Raw genomic sequence first — 19,182 nt, forward strand, 5'->3', positions numbered from 1 at the left:
GAAATATTTACTACTCAACTTCGTATGGAAGAGGAACATGAATCTTCTACATAACCAATAACTGTAATGACTCCAACTGAGCTCATGCATTACATAATTGTTTTTAGAATCCTCAGAACAATGCTCTAAGAAGCCATTACCAATCCACAGCTATCACCTCTCACACTATTTCCAAATTCAACCCAGCTTGAGAATTTAGCACAGAGTTCAACATATAGGTTCTCAATGAATATTTGTTAAATGGATGAATAAATATTATCAGAAGTATAAGCAATTCATATTTTAGTTAGGCTTCTAAATTTTCATAAGTTGGCCTCAAATTTACCTTCTTATAAACCAACCATCAAAAATAAGGGAAGCATAATCTTCATTATTTACAATCATGACTATCTTTACTTCATATTCTTGCCTGACAACAACTCTGATGTCCATTCCTTATCAAAAGCTGCTATAAAAAACCAACAGCCAAAATAATGCCTGGAAAAATATATACTCCGTGTATTCTAGATCTTCTACATTTTATCATTTTATCCAATTATACCAACAGAGGGATCCTTAGTTAAACCTCATTATTTTGTGCCCATTGCAGAACTGCCTTTTCTCACTAGTCTGGAGTTCTTTGTAGCTTGCACTGGAGAACATAAGTAAAAAACTGACTTAAGGAATTTATCATTTCCACTTTGGGAAGCTGAGACCTGTTCACTGTATCACAAAGTATTCCCCTTCTCTAAGAACTCATGCAAAGCAACTTCTTTCAGGTTTCTGTCTCATGAAAGCAAATCAGTTCAGGAGAAACACATTCTTTCTTATGTATAGAATAAATCTTGTAATGCATCGAGGTTTGTTCTTTGTTTTTGCTGCAAGGATTCTTAGAGCCAATTTTTTTTTCTTACTTCAAGAACTATATGGGCCCACACATTTCCCTTCCATTGATTCTTTATCCAATTTTATTATCTGCTTGGTAACTGTGCCCCCAAATGATCTCAAATCCCTAGTGAAATGAGATGAGGAAGTGAAAAGGAAAAAAATTAATAATAACTACCATCACTGGGTACCTACTCTAAGCCATATACTGCTCAAGCACTTCTGTCTCTCATCCTTGAACAGTGAGAGAAAGGTACTATTAACTATGTTTTACAGATGATAAACTGAAATAAAGAGGGTTTAAATAAATTATTTAAGCTCACAAAGCTAATCTGTGTCAGGCCATGGTTTGACCTCAGGTTTGACTGACTACAGAGCCATATTACATATCTTATCAAATTAAAAACTATGCTATGCTTCAAAAAGGAAAAGAATCCTGGCATTGTACAGTATCTTCGTTTCTAACAGTACTTGAGGAACTTTTAAGTTTTAATTTATTATATAAGCAAAAGAAGACAAATCACTTGGCACTAATTTCATATATTATTTTAAAAATAATTAACTTTAACAAATTCAACATATAATCATTCCCAAAGGAGAACTAGAAAATCACACCAAAATATGAAGTACAAATAGCAGACATAAATAAAATACTTTTATTTATGATAAAGCTAATGAAAAAAGATTTGGGCCAAAAGGAAAGAATTGGACAAATTATTCCAATTAGTACCATATATAATTTGAAATATTTTTTGGTGCCTCTAAAAACCAAATTAAAAAATAGTTTTGAGGGGGCAGGGGAATATTAGGATTCAAAATTAATCAAAAGATAGGGAATATAATCTAAATTAGACTCACCTGCTCAAGTCACTTTTTCCATGGTGATGATAGTGGTCAGGATGGCTGAGGTGGTAATGCTCCTGTCCACTCCACCTCTGGGGTGGCCTTTTCCAAAATCCTTCCTGAGACTGCCGAACATTTCTGTCTGACCGGTCAAAGCGGTTCATATTGTCACACTCCACTAGACAGATTCAAAAGCAAAACACTATAAACATGCACACACTCTTAAAGTTAACTACTTATAGCTTGATAATTAAATGCTGCTCAGAATATAAAAATGATATGCTAAAAACACCAGCCATTTATATTAGCTAATCACAAAATCAAAATATCCAGAAGAAAAGTAACCAGTTCTTTTGGTGAAAACTGAACTTTATAGTATTCAAACTGAAAATTATAAAACTTTCATATCATAGGCACTTAAGTAACAACTATCCCAGTGTTTTAAAACAAGCAAATTACCCTTGTTATCAACAGTATACATTTTAAACACCACTAATTAGTTTTTAGTGGTTTTCATCATTATCACTAGCTGGTTCTGACTTCAGAATGAAAATGATCAGAAAAAGTATAAGATTTTAAGTCTAGCAGAGAACTTGTTCCCAAAAATAAATGCCACAATTAGCTTTCACTGATTTCAAGAAGCACAGATTAAGTTTTCATCACAAACAAATCGTATTTTTTTTAAATTAAACTCACAGTTTAGAAAGTAAGAAGCTTCAATATGCCTACTGTAGAGCTTGTTCAAAAAGTCTAAAATGTCACTGAAAACAAAGCCAGTACTTTGCCGCAACAAATAGTACACTCCCTGAAATCCAAATGCCACAAAAACACGAGAAGAACCTCCTTCAAACACCCCAAGCTTCTCCTTCACTTACCCAAACACTTTTTCCTCACATATCTGAGCACTCACTAAGAGAGTTACTTTGTACAAGGGAGACATTGTGTCGCCGGCTGCCTACTCAGACATAGTTGCATACAGGGCACTGACAAACAGGCCTTCCTTCCTGCTCAACTCCCAGCCCTCCCTGTGGGAAGCAAGCCCAGTTTACCCTGTGACTCCATCTTCGCTCAGTGGTTACATAGCTACTGAGTTAGGACTGTTACTAAAAATACAACTAAACACTAACTCAGCCAGGAACAGAAAAGGTTTCTCTAGTCTTAGAATTATTACATGAGAAAGTTCAAATCCGAAATGCTTAGAATAAAGAAGCTACAGAAATCAATGTGATCCCCAATTTTAAAAAAAATTCATTATTTAAGTGATTATTTTCACTTAACCTAAAACTTGAATTTGAAATAGGGAAGTGTTTCATTACAGTACACCAGATAAAAACAAACTACCCCACTCCAAAAAAGTAGTTAAAGTGCAGATGTTCAATTCTCATATACACTAAACTCACTGTAACATAGTTTCTTCTAAATGCATAATAATTTCGTATAACTTTTTAAAACACTTTGAAATTTTGTTTATAACCATTAAAGAAATCAATTTTGGGGGAAAACTATACATTTTATAGTTCAAACAAATTTAAAGAAAACATTTTCTAAAGAAGCCTTACATTTGAAATTATTTCAATTTCTTGTCATTTTATTGAGATAAATTACAATCTATTTTTTTTAAAGTTCATTATAGAAAACCTAACTGTTAGATAAAGACATGGTGACCATTATAATGAAAAAAATAAGGAGTAGAAGATGAGATCGGAAAAAAAAAATAAATTTAAAAATATCCCAGAAAGGCTTAAAACTGATTTTAGTTCACATTTCTATTACACTCAAAGACTCAGTTAAGCTCATCAAGTATTTCTACATGTCATTAAAATGTTACTTTAGTTTAAGCAATTCTATAAAGCTAGAGATAATCTGTATCTACTTTTATCTGAATTCATATTTAATTCAGGCAAGTAAAATTCCACTCACTCCCCAAACAAGAAATTCTGTCATAATAAAAATCTGATATGTAATTAGGATATCATCAACACAGTGCATACAGAGTAGCAAGAAGCAAATGAACCAGGCAAATAGGCCAGGAGATGGGGTTAAATACTGTGGGAAATTAAAGTGCATAAAATTGATGTGCCACTTTTGTTTTTGCTAAAGAGGTTGTTGATACTACACACAGGCTACAAATTAAAGCCCCTTTATTGAAACAAGAACTGAACCACAGACACAATGGCAAATAAACGGTGGAAACAAACATTTGCCATGACCACAAAAGACTACTGGTAAACACTGAGATAGACAGGCCTAAATTCTCAGATAAAAGACTGCTCCAAGACTTTTTAAGGTTTCTGCTTATATAGTTGACCTTTGAACAATGTGGGTGTTAGAGTATGGGACCCCCTGCATAGTCAAAAATCCGTGTATAATTTTTGACTCCCCCAAAACTTAACTACTAATAGCTTATGTTGACCGGAAACCTTACCAATAACATAGTCATTTAAGACATGTTTTGTACATTATATGTACTATATACTGTATTACAATAAGCTAGAGAAAATAAAATGTAAATAAGAAAATCTTAAGAAAAAATACATTTACAGTACTGCACTGTATCAAAAAAAGAAAATGTTATTAAGAAAATCATAAGGAAAATAAACACATTTACAGTACTGTCCTTTATTAACTGAAAAAACCCACATATAAATGAACCCACACATTCCAAACCTGTGTTGTTCAAGGGTTAACTATATTCCTATCTGAGGCATCCATCAAACATATATTTATGTACTTTAAAATGTTACTAAGAAGATAATGTGAAATAATATTAGTGGTGGTTTCTTAGATAAGATTAGGGGGTTCTCTGACAGAATGAAAGAAATAACATAGAGAAGAAAATGGAAAGCAAGCAAAATTACACGATGGAGATAAATCAAAACCATTTCCACAGCCAATGATGGAACAGGACAAAGAAGACTAAGAAAGGAAATAAATCCCTCTGAACATGAAATACCATAAGGCATGATGAGGCAAACCAAAACATATCCTGGTTTGAAAAATTTTAACCCAGTATGTTGATCACAGCTCTCTACACACCAGATTTTGCCCTAACTATGCATTTAGGACTAGAAAATAAAGGCCCTGGGGCGCCTGGGTGGCTCAGATGGTTAGGCATCTGCCTTCGGCTCAGGTCATGATCCCAGGTCCTGGGATCGGGTCCCACATCGGGCTCCCTGCTCTGCGGGAAGCCTGCTTCTCCCTCTGCCTCTCTCTCTCTGTCTCTCATGAATAAATAAATAAAATCTTTAAAGAAAAGAAAGGGCCTGTGAAGGAGGTTTCCAGGCCCAAAAGTAAGAGGCAGCAGATTTTAGTTCTTTTACTGTGAGTAGGAGTAGGGAAAGAGGATCTAATATAGATAGCTAACTGAAAGGTATGGGACTTGGGATGCCTAGATCTACCACTCATCACACTCATTTCTTCTGATTTGATAAAGGAAAAAATATAACACCAAAAGTAACCTAGATTATTTCTCTGATTATTTAAAGTCATAGGAAGGTAATGGATGACATAGGTATTATTTCCACCTGTGAATAACAATTGGCTATGAAGATGGCAGGAAGAAATTACACATTACAAAGCCTAGAAAGAATGTGCTTTGCAGGAGGTTTTACAGTCTGATCAGAAAAGCTCTGAACTAAAATTTGGTTCAAAAGAAGAAAAGCTCATCTAAAAAAAAAATAATAATAATAATCACGAGCCTTGTTATTACTAAACACAATTAGCACTGAAAAAGAAAGAGAAATTTCCAGAAGAAAACACAGTAACTGGAAAGTGATCAAGGATAATACTATAGAACTCATATAATTCAATAAAAGCAAAAATGTGGCCTTAGGAAATATAACACAGAATAAGTACAATTTAATAGGAACCATAACTTGCTGTGGTGTGGGATTCAGGAAGTAATTAGAAAGATATCTCTCTTTTTTTTAAGATTTTATTTATTTATTTATTTATTTGAGCACGAGGTGGGGGGGAGAGGCAGAGGGAGAGGGAGAAGCAGACTCCCTGCTGAGCAGGGAGCCTGATGCAGGGCTTGATCCAAGGACCTGGGGATCATGACCTGAACCAAAGGTAGACACTTAACCAACTGTGCCACCCAGGCGCCCCAGAAGACATCTTTTTCCAGAGAAAAGTTTAAAAACAGAAGGAGTAGATGAAATAGCACATGTAACAAGGTATATACTATGGAAACATCATAAACCTGAAGATTAAACTATAAATATGCCAAATGCTAGGCTTTAATCTGTCGGCAATGAGTGACTATTAGATGTTCCACAGCAAGAGAATAAAGCCATACAATTGTGTTTTTGATACAACCTGAACAGTTCATTTGTGAGACACTGTAGAACAAAAAAGGTGAAAATATCAAATACTTAACAGTCTGCCAAAAGAAATTCAGAACCAAAACTGTTTCCTTAAGAGATTCCTTGACAAAGGTAAAAGAAAAAATTTAAAAGAATTAAAACAATTTTGTCTTTCAGATCCTTCCTAATCACAACTGAAACCTAAAGTCCTTTCTCGTTTTATTCTTTTTCCCTCATTCTACGCTCCTCAATTTTGTTCTGCCCCATCTCTCCCTTGACCTGTTTCCCTACCCTGAAGCTGGCCAGAAACCTCAAAGTCTCATTATCTCTTAAAGTTAAACCTCTTTCAGAAGAGGGAAAACCCCATAAGATTGATTTTTAAGACCTGGACTCATTCTAAGCTGAGAGTCATGGCTGCATGTTTTCTAAGATCTAAATAAGATTGGGAGAAATTTGCAGAGGAATTTAGAATAGTTTCAGGAATTGATAATCCAGGATCCCTATTACACATTATTAGTTCATATACTGAGGGAAACCCAGGTGCAAAAAATAAAATGGAAAAGGCACAGTGTGAAGAATCTGAAGGTCATGTAACTTAAGAACCATGATTGATTGTGTAGAAGAGGAAAGAGTTTTTCTTGATCTTGTAGGGTCAGAAAATTAAACTGAAGGAAAGCATACAAACTTATTTATTATATGTAACAGGGGAGCCTTCACAAGGAAATAAAGACCCAAAGAAAGAGTTAGAACTGTGTACTTTTTTTTTAAAGATTTTATTTATTTGAAAGAGAGAGATAGCGAGAGCAGGAACACAAGCAGGGGGAGTGGGAGAGGGAGAAGCAGGCTTCCTGCTGAGCAGGGAGCCTGATTCAGGGCTCAATCCCAGGACCCTGGGATCATAACCTGAGCCGAAGGCAGACGCTTAACGACTCAGCGATCCAGGCACCCCAGACCTGTGTATTTTTATGCTAGGTTTGATAAAAAGTGGTCAGTCATGGAGGAATATGACAGGTTAAGGAGTACGAGGTAACTGTAGTAAACTGAGGGAAACTTAGCAAGCCCTATTTTTTAGGATTCTTCTTGGGAGTCTCTTTGTCTTGGAATTAAGAATGCGCCTTTCCCGACAGATGTTGGCGGGGATGCGGAGAAAGGGGAACCCTCCTACACTGTTGGTGGGAATGCAAGCTGGTGCAGCCACTCTGGAAAACAGTATAGAGGTTCCTCAAACAGTTGAAAATAGAGCTACCATACGATCCAGCAATTGCAAATACTGGGTATTTACCACAAAGATACAAATGTAGGGATCCGAAGGGGTACGTGCACCCCAATGTTTATAGCAGCAATGTCCACAATAGCCAAACTGTGGAAAGAGCCAAGATGTCCATCAACAGATGAATGGATAAAGAAGATGTGGTATATATACACAATGGAATATTATGCAGCCATCAAAAGGAATGAGATCTTGCCATTTGCAACGACGTGGATGGAACTGGAGGGTGTTATGCTGAGTGAAATAAGTCAATCAGAGAAAGACATGTATCATATGACCTCACTGATATGAGGAATTCTTAATCTCAGGAAACAAACTGAGTGTTGCTGGAGTGGTGGGGGGGTGGGAGGGATGGGGTGGCTGGGTGATAGTGGGGAGGGTATGTGCTATGGTGAGCGCTGTGAACTGTGCAAGACTGTTGAATCACAGATCTGTACTTCTGAAACAAATAATGCAACATATGTTAAGAAAAAAGAAAAAGAAGAAGATAGCAGGAGGGGAAGAATGAAGGGGAGTAAGTCAGAGGGGGAGATGAACCATGAGAGACGATGGACTCTGAAAAACAAACTGAGGGTTCTAGAGGGGAGAAGGGTGGAGGGATGGGTTAGTCTGGTGATGGGTATTAAAGAGGGCACATTCTGCGTGGAGCACTGGGTGTTATGCACAAACAATGAATCATGGAACACTACATCAAGAACTAATGATGTAATGTATGGTGATTAACATAACAATAAAAAATTTAAAAAAAAAAGAATGCGCCTTTCCTCTGGGTATAGGGAGGGTACCTCTCACATGAGGGTTTTATGATCTGTTTCAGGGAAGGACGGTGAGGTGGGGAGGAGGTCAAAGTGACTTTCTTGCTTCTGCCATTTTCTCAAACTCCTTGAGCTTAAACTATTCAATATGCCAGGTGCCATATTTTGGGGTAGTACCATACTGAACTCCATCAATTTTATAAGAAACTAGAAGAGGTTAGAAAAGGACTTTCAGAGGCTGTCAACAAAGTCTTCTCTATAAATGTAGATTGGGCTCTGATTCAGTTCTGTAAGGAAAGAAAGGATAAATCCACTGCAGACTTCAAGAGTAGACTAACACCTTTAGATAGCATTCAGGGGTAGATTCTGAAAGAGATGTGACCAGTCTCTCTTCTCACATTCTGTAAAGGATTTTAAGGCAGAAATAGGATAAATATAGCCTCATTGCCAGACTTCTAATATTTGGAAAGAGCCTTAGAAAAAAGTAGAATACAACTCAGAATAAAATGATATCCTTCATATATCACAACTAGATGCTTCCACCACAGCCAATTAAACACTAGAGGAAGAAGTCTCTTAGTACACTTACAACAGCAGGGCACTGGAAAAACAAGTGTCCTGCATCACCTATGAAATAAAAGAAAAAAATAAAGTAGGTGATTAATCAAAGTGTTCTGAAGGGGAGATCAAGTACTCAATTTCCAATTTTATCCTTGCACTCAAAAGATAATTTTCTCTAAATATTTTTTTAAAGATTTTATTTATTTATTTGACAGAGAGAGACACGGTGAGAGAGGGAATACAAAGCAAGGGGGATTGAGAGAGGGAGAAACAGGCTTTCCGCTGAGAAGGAAGCCCAATGCGGGGTTCGATCCCAGGACCCTGGGATCATGACCTGAGCCGAAGGCAGACACTTAACAACTGAGCCACCCAGGTGCCCCAAATTTTCTCTAAATATTAAAAGAAAATCTTGCAAATGTTTTATTGCTACAGGCACTAGGATATCAACCTTAAATCCTACTATAGTTGTAAAATCGCCCCCCTCAGTGTCACCAAACAACTCAGTTATGGATATTTCTGAAAACTCTCACTTCCCAAATCCTAGCCCATAACAATCCAAGAAACACCTGACCAACAAACATTCTTTCCTCCTCTGTATTATCACATATGCTACCTAATAGGTCATGACTTACTACACAAATATAATTGCCAGATGAATATTCTCATGGCCTCTTCCTTGAAATCCCAGAAGATCCCTTATTCACAATGAAGTCATAACAAGCTTGTGTCCAAAGTCAAACCCAAACTAAAGATCTCAACAAAGTCTCAGACTTCTTGTTGGTAAAAATTTCACTGATATTGGCAGAATTAGTGATGCTGAACACACCAAGCTTCAGAGTGACCCATTCAAAACTCTACCCAAATTTGAATAATAGCCACCAAAACCAGAAGCTAAAGGGAATGAAAATCAATAGTCAAAAGTATATTAGAAAACTCCTTTAAACCTAGTACCAGTCCTTGTAACATTCCTATCCTCCCAATCAAAAAACTCAGGGGGGGGTATAGTCATCCAGGACCTCAGAGCTATAAAGAGAACAGTCACTCCTTACTCCCCAGTAGTACCAAACCTGAATACTATTTTATGTTTGGTGCCTCAGAAGGCTACATATTTTAGACTTATGTTCTGCTTTCTTCAGTGTTCAGTTAGCTCAAAACAGTCAAAATCTGTTTGCCTTCTCTGAGGAAAATCTACAATATATGTGAGATGTTATACCTCAGGGGTTCCCTACTACTTTTCATAAGTCCCCAACCAAGACCTCGAAGATTTTAAATTTCCCTATGATTCCAATTTTATCTATCATGAGGATAACTTTATGTTGTCCTCTAAAGATGAGGCAGGTTCTAATACCAATTCCTATAGCTCAGAAAGGGTATAAAGTTTCCAAAGAGAAGTTAAAATCTGTCAAAGTAAAATGCATTATCTAGGATGTGATTTATTCCAAGGAAGTATATCCCTCACTCCTCACTGTCAGCCCTTAAAACTTCACATGAATTCTCCTAGATCATCATCTCATTTTCCCCCCATAATTGTCAATGGTTTATGTTTTCCCCCTGTTCTCCAGTATTTTTCCACTTGATCTCCCAGGACACTAATTTGGATTTCAACAGCAGCTATGCTTTCTGTCATCTACTGAACTGTTCTATTAGGAAATCTTTTATAGCTCCAGAAAGCACTGTACTGCAATTGTTATTTCCTTAAGTGCTTTCATTATTATTTCCTTGGGCCACTCTAATCCTGGGAGTTCTGTTGTTTTCCCTATTCTTCTTCCTGGATGTTGGCTGCGACTTTTCTTTCTCAGTTGACTGGAACTCAACTCTGGTTGCCAGAGTATCCCAGGTGACAGCAGAACCATGAGAAGGTGCTAGAGTCTCTACCCCTGTGGTAGAGTAGATATTGTTCTCAGCTCTTCACTCTCTCCTTTAGTAGAATTATATATTCAGTGTCCTCCGCCACAGAGTTTCTAACTGCAAACAGAATCCACTTCCCAGTCCCACTGGTAAATAACTTGCTTTGGCCAACAGATGTGGGCAGAAGTAACAGTGTGTTGGTTCTAAGTCAAGACCCTAAGAGATAATATATTTTCGTTTCTGTTCAACCTGTTGTCCTTTTGCCATCTGCCATGAGAGCAACCTGCTCCAGGTAATCTTGGTCTCAAAATGAAGAAACAAGGAGTAGACCTGAACTCAATCCTACAGCCTGAGCTGTCCCAGCTAATCTATAGATTCATGAATACGGAAAATAAATGTTTATTTTGAAAGCCACTGAGATTTTGAGATTGTTAACAGAGCATCCTGGCAGCATGGGGCGGGGGAGGGAGGAGTGACAAACATGAGCTCCTAGTACCTTCAATAGCACCAGAACAAACACCTGCCCTCTTCAAAATATCCCTGCATTTTTCTAGCATTATGTATAAAAAGGACTTCACCACCTTCTGTGGTTCATCTCTTGCCCCTGGGAGGCCTGAGAGACCAGGCAAATGTTGACTGACAGGGAATCCACAGATCTTCTGGAGCCATTCCTCTTTCCAGAGAATTCCCATTTCAACCCTTGCCCCAGGGGCTTTTTTAGGCTGCTATCTGATTCTAGATCAGTCCTTAAGATAGGAAATCCTACAAATATTAAGTCAGTGGGGGCAAGAGTACCTAGGCCTCTCTTGCATATGGATTGTCTAAATCCCTACTCCAGCATTACTGGGATCCAGAGAGGATGAGAGATTGGATTTGGGAGTAAAAAAAAAAGTGGAATGATTCATTCAGAAGGTCACCATTTTCCCAGAATTAATCTTTTTAAAATTTTCTCAGAATTGATCTTTTAAAAATATTTATTCTTGGTAAAACTTATTTATCATAAGTAAAACTTAATGAGTTTTACTGCTGTATCACAAGTCAAATGAAATCTGTTTCTCTAAATGTATTTCTTAGAATCAAAATGAAAGGGAAGAAAAGCTGGATATGTACACGGGGCAAAAAGGACACATCCTATCTACTACTTACTTTATAATACAGATATACAATTTTATTGGATCATACAGAATTATATCTAAGACCTACGAAATCGAGGTTTTAAACATTTAAATAAGTTTGCAAATGAATTTATTTAATATCACTTAAGACTGATTCTCAGTCTGAAAGACTTCCTTCACTGAGATTAAGAAGTTTGTAAATAATAGTAAATTGGCCCTAGACAAGCAGCTCAACTATATACGCCTCTGGAATTTCAATATTGTCCTCACTTACCATTTTCAAGAGGTGCATCCTCAGGCAGATCCACATCAAGCATAAGGTCATCATCCTCAAGGTCACATGATTCAAGATTATTCAGAATATCCTGTGAACAAAAGCAGTAAAAAATGCTATAACCTCCCTCAAGAAACGTATGTAATCGTTACTTTTGAAAACATCACTCATGATAGTCCGAATTTACTCAATGTTTGTGTTGTAAAAATAAATTTTTAAGATAAAAATTTTTTAATAAAAAAGATTCAATTGGTTTACTTATTAAACTATTTGTAACATTCTTCTCCTACTCTTCCTCCCACCAAGAAATTTTTAATTCATTTTTAAAAACTTACACAATGCTCACTGTCCACAAGATATTGTTCTTAGTACTTTACAAATATTAACTCATTTATTTAATCTTCAAAATAACTCTATGATTTAATGACTAGTAAGATTACTAGAAATTAATGTACAGAGAGCCAAAATAGGATGCAAACACAAAAAGTCTACCTCCTGAGTCCGTGCTTTTACCAATCTCCTTGAATAATCAAAGATGGTAAAGAATCTCCCAAAATTTACTCATATTTGGTGTGAGGTTGTGTTTGATTATATATAGAGATTGGACCACTCATGTAAATAACAAAAGCATTTAACTACATGATTATTCCATTTCCTTTCTTATGCCAAACCCACCTACTCTTAACTTCAGCACCACTATTACCTTGGCTTGGTTTGCCTTAATTTGTTTTTCTATAAAAGACAAATAGTACTGGACTAGTCAAACTGGTATAAGCAGCCACTCCTGGGCTCTATTTGCAACCTCGCCAGCTCTCACCTATCCTGAGAAAAGTAATGTTTTGCTTTCAAAGACTCTTATTCTGAAGTCAAATTAGCAAAATAAAAACTAAGTTTAAAGTCAGGACTTAGTTCGACCTGTAGCCCACCAGCAGATCCTTCCAATCCAAGAACTGATTCAATACTGCAAGACCTTTCATTAGTATATATAAAAAAAAAAAGATAAAAAAAATCCACAAATTTTTAAACAATTTAGAGATTATGGGCTTGAAAAACCATTATAGAAGGGGGATATCTACTTTATTACAGATGATATGAATAAAATTAGAATTTGTTTCCTATGTTGGGTATTCCATCCAAAACTTTCCAGTTTTGTGTTGTTGGCCTTCCTTCCAGGATGCACTAATGACTAAAGCAAATGGAATAATTGTTTCTGAAAAAGCAGAAACAAAAAACACCTCTGGATAATTATTTAATCTTGACACAAAAAGGGATTATTTCACAGAACCTCTTTCCATCATGAAATACCTGCTGTCCCTAATATATGTCTTCCTAAAAGCCAAGAAAAAAAAAAAAAAGATGGACATGGAAAAAAACTGGCAAGGCCATAATAGACAATTCACAAAATATAAAATAAACAGCCAATAAATATGATGTAGGAAAAAATGCTAACACCCATGGTGACAACACAATTGAAAAGAATCTAGTACTCATTAATATTGCAGATAGGATTAGATTCATAAACTTCCTGGAAGACAATTGGTCAAAATTTAACTAAAACCTTTTTATTTTTTTTTAATTATTCTTTTTAAAGATTTTATTTATTTATTTGAGAGAGAGTGAGTGACAGAGAGCATGAGTTGGGTGGAGGGGCAGAATGAGAGGGAGAAGCAGGGAGCCCGAAGCAGGACTCGATCCCAGGACCTGAGCTGAAGGCAGAAGCTTAACTGACTGAGCCACCCAGGCGCCCCTAACTAAAACCTTTTTAAAAAGACAAGTTCTTCCTTTGTCTTTTTAGCCCTCAGAAATAAACAAAAATGTATGTGTAAATATGGTTATTGCAGCATTATTTAGAATGGCAAAAAAGTAGAAATGCCCAAGAACAGAAAAATGACTAAACACAAAGTATGACACAGTCATACAACAGAATATTATGTTTTATTAAAAAATAATAATGAAAATATATTTATAGACACGGAAAAATATCAACTGGGGAGAAAACAGACTAGGTTGTTTCTAATCTTTTGCTCTTATAGATGTTTTGATGAACCCCTATAAGTCAAAAGTAAATTAAAATACATAAGTCTAACTGTATATTAAGTTTATGGCATTATACTCAAACTGTTTCAAGTGAGGAAAAATTTCCAAACTATTTTCAGTAATTATATTATGGATGGTAGTATGGTGTCATTATTCTAGTTGTGTATATATGGGTATAAATGAAAACGGTTATATTGGTGTTTGTTGAAAAGTGGATTCTCATATTAGGAAAAAGAAAAAAGGATGCAAAAAAAGAATGAAATTAAATTAAAACCCTATGTTCCTGAATATAAGTGCAAAGTATTGGTATGAACACAAAATGTTTTTAATCTTAAATGAGAAAATACATTTTTTCCACTGAAAAGGCCTAGATATTAACTTAAAAAACTAGGTCTGTAAAACAGTATGTACAGAATTATACATTTTATGGGAAAAAAAACCACACTATATAAATTCAAAGAAAAAAGTTGAAAGGAAGCCAAAACATGGGTTATGGAGTTTTTCTTTTTCTTTGTTTTCTTTTGTTTTTGTTAGAGTACTTGCATTTTCTCATTTTCTGCATTAAGCACTGACATGTAGTTTTACTAAAAAAATCCTATCTCCTATAAAAACATTTGGTTGTCTGTGTATATATAAGTATGTGTGAAACAAAATAATGGTGGGTGCCCCAAGCCATCTCTGATAAATAAGGATGCAGCAAAGAATCAAAGGCAATAGAGAACCTCATTTTCTAAGTCCAGAGCAGGACTTACTTGCCTTGCTGAGACACACCAATCAGCAAAAGCAGCCCTGTCACCACTGCCAAAAAGATGTTCAACTTTTAATAACTAACTAAATCCTACATTTGTTTTGTGTTGTTTTCTGTAGGTTTTATTTTATAATGAAAGGTTTAAAAATTAATCTTAAAGAATGAGAATGAGCCTGTTTCAATGAACGTAAAAGTAATAGAATAATTTTGATATCACACTGAGAAAGTACTAAGAAAACCCAGTGGAAAAGGAAGGGGAACACAGTTATCTGTAGTTACAGGGAGAAAAGAAGAGAGGGAAAACCATCCACATTTATGCCTCAACTTAACACTCACAATAAATCACTGCATATGATGTTTCATAAATTTAGTCACGTGGGAAGATGGTCTGTCACATGGGGATAGGGGAAAGAAGATTGCATATGTACAATATAACTTCATCTTTAATACTGAAAAAGCCAAAGGATTATTATAATTTTCCATTATGTGAGATAATATGTACTTATGTTCTTTATATTCTTTTTTTTCTGTAGTAAGCTTTTATAATATGCAAAACTTCATGTTGGAAAAAGCGTACCTTTCTTGGGATCAGCAGAGAAGTTCAAACCACACAAATCTAGCCTGAGTGTGGGAACCCATCAACCTGGCACATCCCTTAACAACAATAAAAACCAGAGATATCTGCCCCTCCTAACTTCACTCAAACTATTCTGGACCACGTTGGGTACCTGCACTGCTCTCCCCATAAAGCATCATTATGTGAGTAATAAATTGTTTCATACCTTCTCAGTATACAGTCTTGACATCTAAACAAATTTGGGGGGAGGGAAGTAGACCCTGTCCCTCCATGTGGTAACTGAAAGACACACTCTCAATAACTCAACACATTAAAAAAACCAATATATGGAAGGCACGTCTTTGTCAAGAGTTTAGCTAAACTACTCTATGATATTGCTGCCTTGGCATCCATTTAGTGTGGTCAAAGGACCTACAGGGGTCTTGAACTGAAACTAGCCCCTCCCATGAGTTCATGCCCTACGTAACAGCCTCAGCATCAAAAGCAAATGTAAATTCCTGATATGACTTCTCCAACAGCCCTTGTGAGCAATAATCACCCTGCTTCCCAGGGCCTTCCCCTTGTGTACCCCTTAAATAAGCCCCCATGGGACTTATAAAAACCCTGCTCTTTTTGGTTTGACTTGACCAATTCAGACTTAGTTCAGGAATCCCAAAGCACTCTAGTCATCAACCCTAATAAAGTCACATATCCCAGATCCTGTGACTCCCTATCTGCACTTTTATGGCCCCTTCAGGCATGCCAAACACTTCCTTCAGAATCTGTTAGTAATAAACACTTCTCTATTTCAATTTCCTTTGTGGTCTTTTATTGAACTGGGGTTCACCATCCAACACTCCAGGGCTCTACTTCACAAATGTTAATTTAACAAATTTGAACAACCCTCCAAGGCTACTTGTCTTCCCTCAAACAGTTCCTTTACAGTATGATAGTGGCTCAACTACCATGAAAGCCCAATGGATGGATATCTAAGTCTTAGCTTGTCAGAAAAAGCCTAAAACAAAGTCAAATCAGAGAAAATCTAAAGAACAAGCAAATATGGCCTCTAGAACATGAAAGAGGAGAATACCTTATGCATAAACAGTATGCTAAAGGCAAGGAATCAAAAAGCATAACCTATTCTAAGTGTTAGCAAATTTGTTTTTAAAAGACAAAAGTAAATACTTAGATTTTACAGGCCCACAGACAAACTCAGTATATTATATAGGTACTTATATAACCATTTAAAATATAACCACCTAAAATATAAAAAACATTTTCCCCAAGCTGTAAAAAACAAGGTGGTTGGCCAGATGTGGCTTATATGACACAGTTTGCTGACCTGCTCAATGCAAATAATTGCAAGTAGTTCGTTAATAATTGTTATGGACCGAGTATCTGTATTTTCCCAAAGTTCTTATACTGAAGCCCTAACCCACAATATGAGTGTATGTGGAGGTAGGGTCTTCAGGAGGTAATTAGTTTTAGACAGGGTCATGATGGTGGGAACCCCATGATGGGATTAGAAGAGAAGAGAAAGAAACCAGAGCACACACTTTCTCTCCCCGCACCATGTGAGTATATAGTAAGAAGGTGGCTGTCTGAAAGCCAAGAAGAGGGTCTTCACCAGGAAATGAATTTGCCAACACCTTGATCTTGGACTTCCAGCCTCCAAAACTGAAATAAATGTCTGTTGTTTAAACCACTCTCAGTCTACAGTATTTTGTTATAGTAGCCCTAGATGACTAAGACAACACTCAAACAGAGAAGTAGATCTATATCGTGAAAAACTATTTAGGCCACATTAAGGAGTTTGGACTTTATGTCAATGAAGGCGGTATGACTGATGAGTTTTCACAAGTGGTAAATTGAGATTTACATTAAAGAAATATTATTCTGGCTGCTGTGTACAAAATGAATTTAAGTAGGAAAGAAAAAGCAGTTTTGTGGCTATTGCAGAATGCATGTGACATATGATGGTGGTCTGACATTAATCAGTGTCAGTGAGAATGAAAAATAAGCAGTTAGGAAACATACTGAGGAGTTAGGATCTATAGAACCAAAGCTCACTGAGAGGTAAGGAAGGAGCCACAAATAGCTCCTTGGTTCCTGGCTTAAGAAACAAATGGATAATTCCTATTCACTGAAATAAAGTATAAAAAAAGGAAAACCAAATCTAGTAGGAGATAAAAGAATTAATATATAATTTTAGAACCTGGTAATTTTGACATGCTTACTGCATCTCTGAGAAGACATGTTCAGCAGATGACAATATATGAGTGTGGAGTTGGGCAAAGAGATTTGAGGTGTGGGAGTCAGCACCACACTGATGACATAGAAAGCTGAATAAGGAGTTTCACAAGAGGGACAGTACAGAGTTGAAGACTGAATTCTAACATCTGTTTTAGACAATTTCCCCCTATTCATCTTTATAGGAGGTCTATGTTTCTCTGAGTTATATCAGAGATATTATTTGAGACTTTTCAGTAAGGAACCAGGCAAAGAGAGAAAGAAAAAAAATTGATCTACTGTAATTTCTCTTCACCAACTTAGAAATCCGTCGTCTGCACAGGTTAGGAGCTGTATCATTATTATAGAAAGAAAGAAAACCATGTAGCATGGAGATTGGTTAATGTGAGAAAGAGTTTCTGTTCCCATGTTTGTTATACCAGGCTCCTCTCACTGGCAAGCCTGCACTTATTGAGAGCCAATATCCACTTCTACCTGTTTTAGTTGGGAGACCATCTAATAAGACCATTAGCTGGGAGCATGACAAAGAAAACCTAAATCTGTATATTCTGGCTCCCAGAGGCTTCCCACAAGCCTCACTGGAATTAAAACTCTGAATACATATTAGCAGAATCATCACAGAATTTCCTTGACCTCTGAGAAGAGAATACTTTTCCATTCAAATAGAGCAAGCTGGGGCACCTGGGCTCAGTCATTAAGCATGTGCCTTCAGCTCAGGTCAAGATCCATCCTAGGGTCCTGAATCAAGCCAGGCATCGGGCTCCCTGCTCAGCGGGAAGTCTGCTTCTCCCTCTCCCACTCCCCCTGCTTGTGTTCCCTCTCTCTCGCTGTGTCTCTGTCAAATAAATAAATAAAATCTTAAAAAAAAATAGAGCGAGCTATGAGATGGTGTGCCAGTTCCTCCTCCCATGCATCCCTCCTTCACTAATAAACTGGAGAAAGCCTCTCCAAGTTTGTTTTTTTTTTATATATTTTATTTATTTATTTGACAGAGAGAGACACAGCGAGAGAAGGAGCACAAGCAGGGGCAGTGGGAGAGGGAGAAGCAGGCTCCCCGCTGAGCAGAGAGCCCGATGCAGGGCTCAATCCCAGGAGCCTGGGATCATGACCTGAGCTGAAGGCAGATGCTTAACAACTGAGCCACCCAGGCTTCCCAAAAGCCTCCAAGTTTTTGACAAATGAATAGCACTATCACTATCTGCTGTAATTATCATGCAGTAAAATTTTTTATGGTATGCAGTTTATGAATTTTAAAATACATATTAATTTGTGTAAACACCAATGCAATTAGGACACAGAATAGTCTCTTCACCTGAAAAATCTCCCTTGTACTATCCAGTTATAGTTACACCCGCTGCCCATCCATAAACCCAACAATGATCTGTTCTCCATCACTACAGTTTTATCTTTCAAGAATGTCATATAAATGGAATCATACAGTTTTTAACCCTTTCAGACTGGCTTCTTAGACTCAACAGAATGCCTTTAAGATTCACCTAAGTCGGGGCACCTGGGTGGCTCAGTTGGTTAAGCATCTGCCTTCAGCTCAGGTCATGATCCCAGGGTCCTGGGATCGAGTTCTGCCCACATCAGGCTCCTTGCCTCAGTGGGGAGCCTGCTTCTCCCTCTGCCTCCCGCTCCCCCTGGTTGTGCTTTCCCTCTCTCTCTCTATCTCTCTCTGACAAATAAATAAATAAAATCTTAAAAAAAAAAGATTCACTTAAGTCATTGAATAGATCAATAATGCATTACTTTTT

General features: G+C 36.8%; 1 protein-coding gene across 8 annotated transcripts in view; it reads right to left on the minus strand.

Moving 5' to 3' along the window:
- Positions 1 to 19,182, minus strand: part of CCSER2 (coiled-coil serine rich protein 2) — a 185,886-nt gene that overhangs the window by 92,363 nt on the left and 74,341 nt on the right. For 6 of the 8 annotated variants that reach the window (XM_073878722.1, XM_025880619.2, XM_025880621.2 and 3 more), the window contains 2 exons: positions 11,835 to 11,925; positions 1,723 to 1,885 (listed from right to left, as the gene is read on the minus strand). In XM_073878722.1, coding sequence (XP_073734823.1) covers positions 1,723 to 1,885; positions 11,835 to 11,925 — 254 coding nt within the window. Of the gene's footprint in view, positions 1 to 1,722; positions 1,886 to 2,403; positions 2,552 to 2,582; positions 2,739 to 11,834; positions 11,926 to 19,182 lie in introns of those variants that run through there. The other 2 variants (XM_025880622.2, XM_073878725.1) reach the window with 2 other exon arrangements.

This window comes from Callorhinus ursinus, unplaced genomic scaffold (genome assembly GCF_003265705.2).
Source record: "Callorhinus ursinus isolate GAN/ISIS: 27379988/994484 unplaced genomic scaffold, GSC_fseal_2.0 scaffold31, whole genome shotgun sequence".
In the NCBI taxonomy this organism is placed as follows: Eukaryota; Metazoa; Chordata; class Mammalia; order Carnivora; family Otariidae; genus Callorhinus; species Callorhinus ursinus.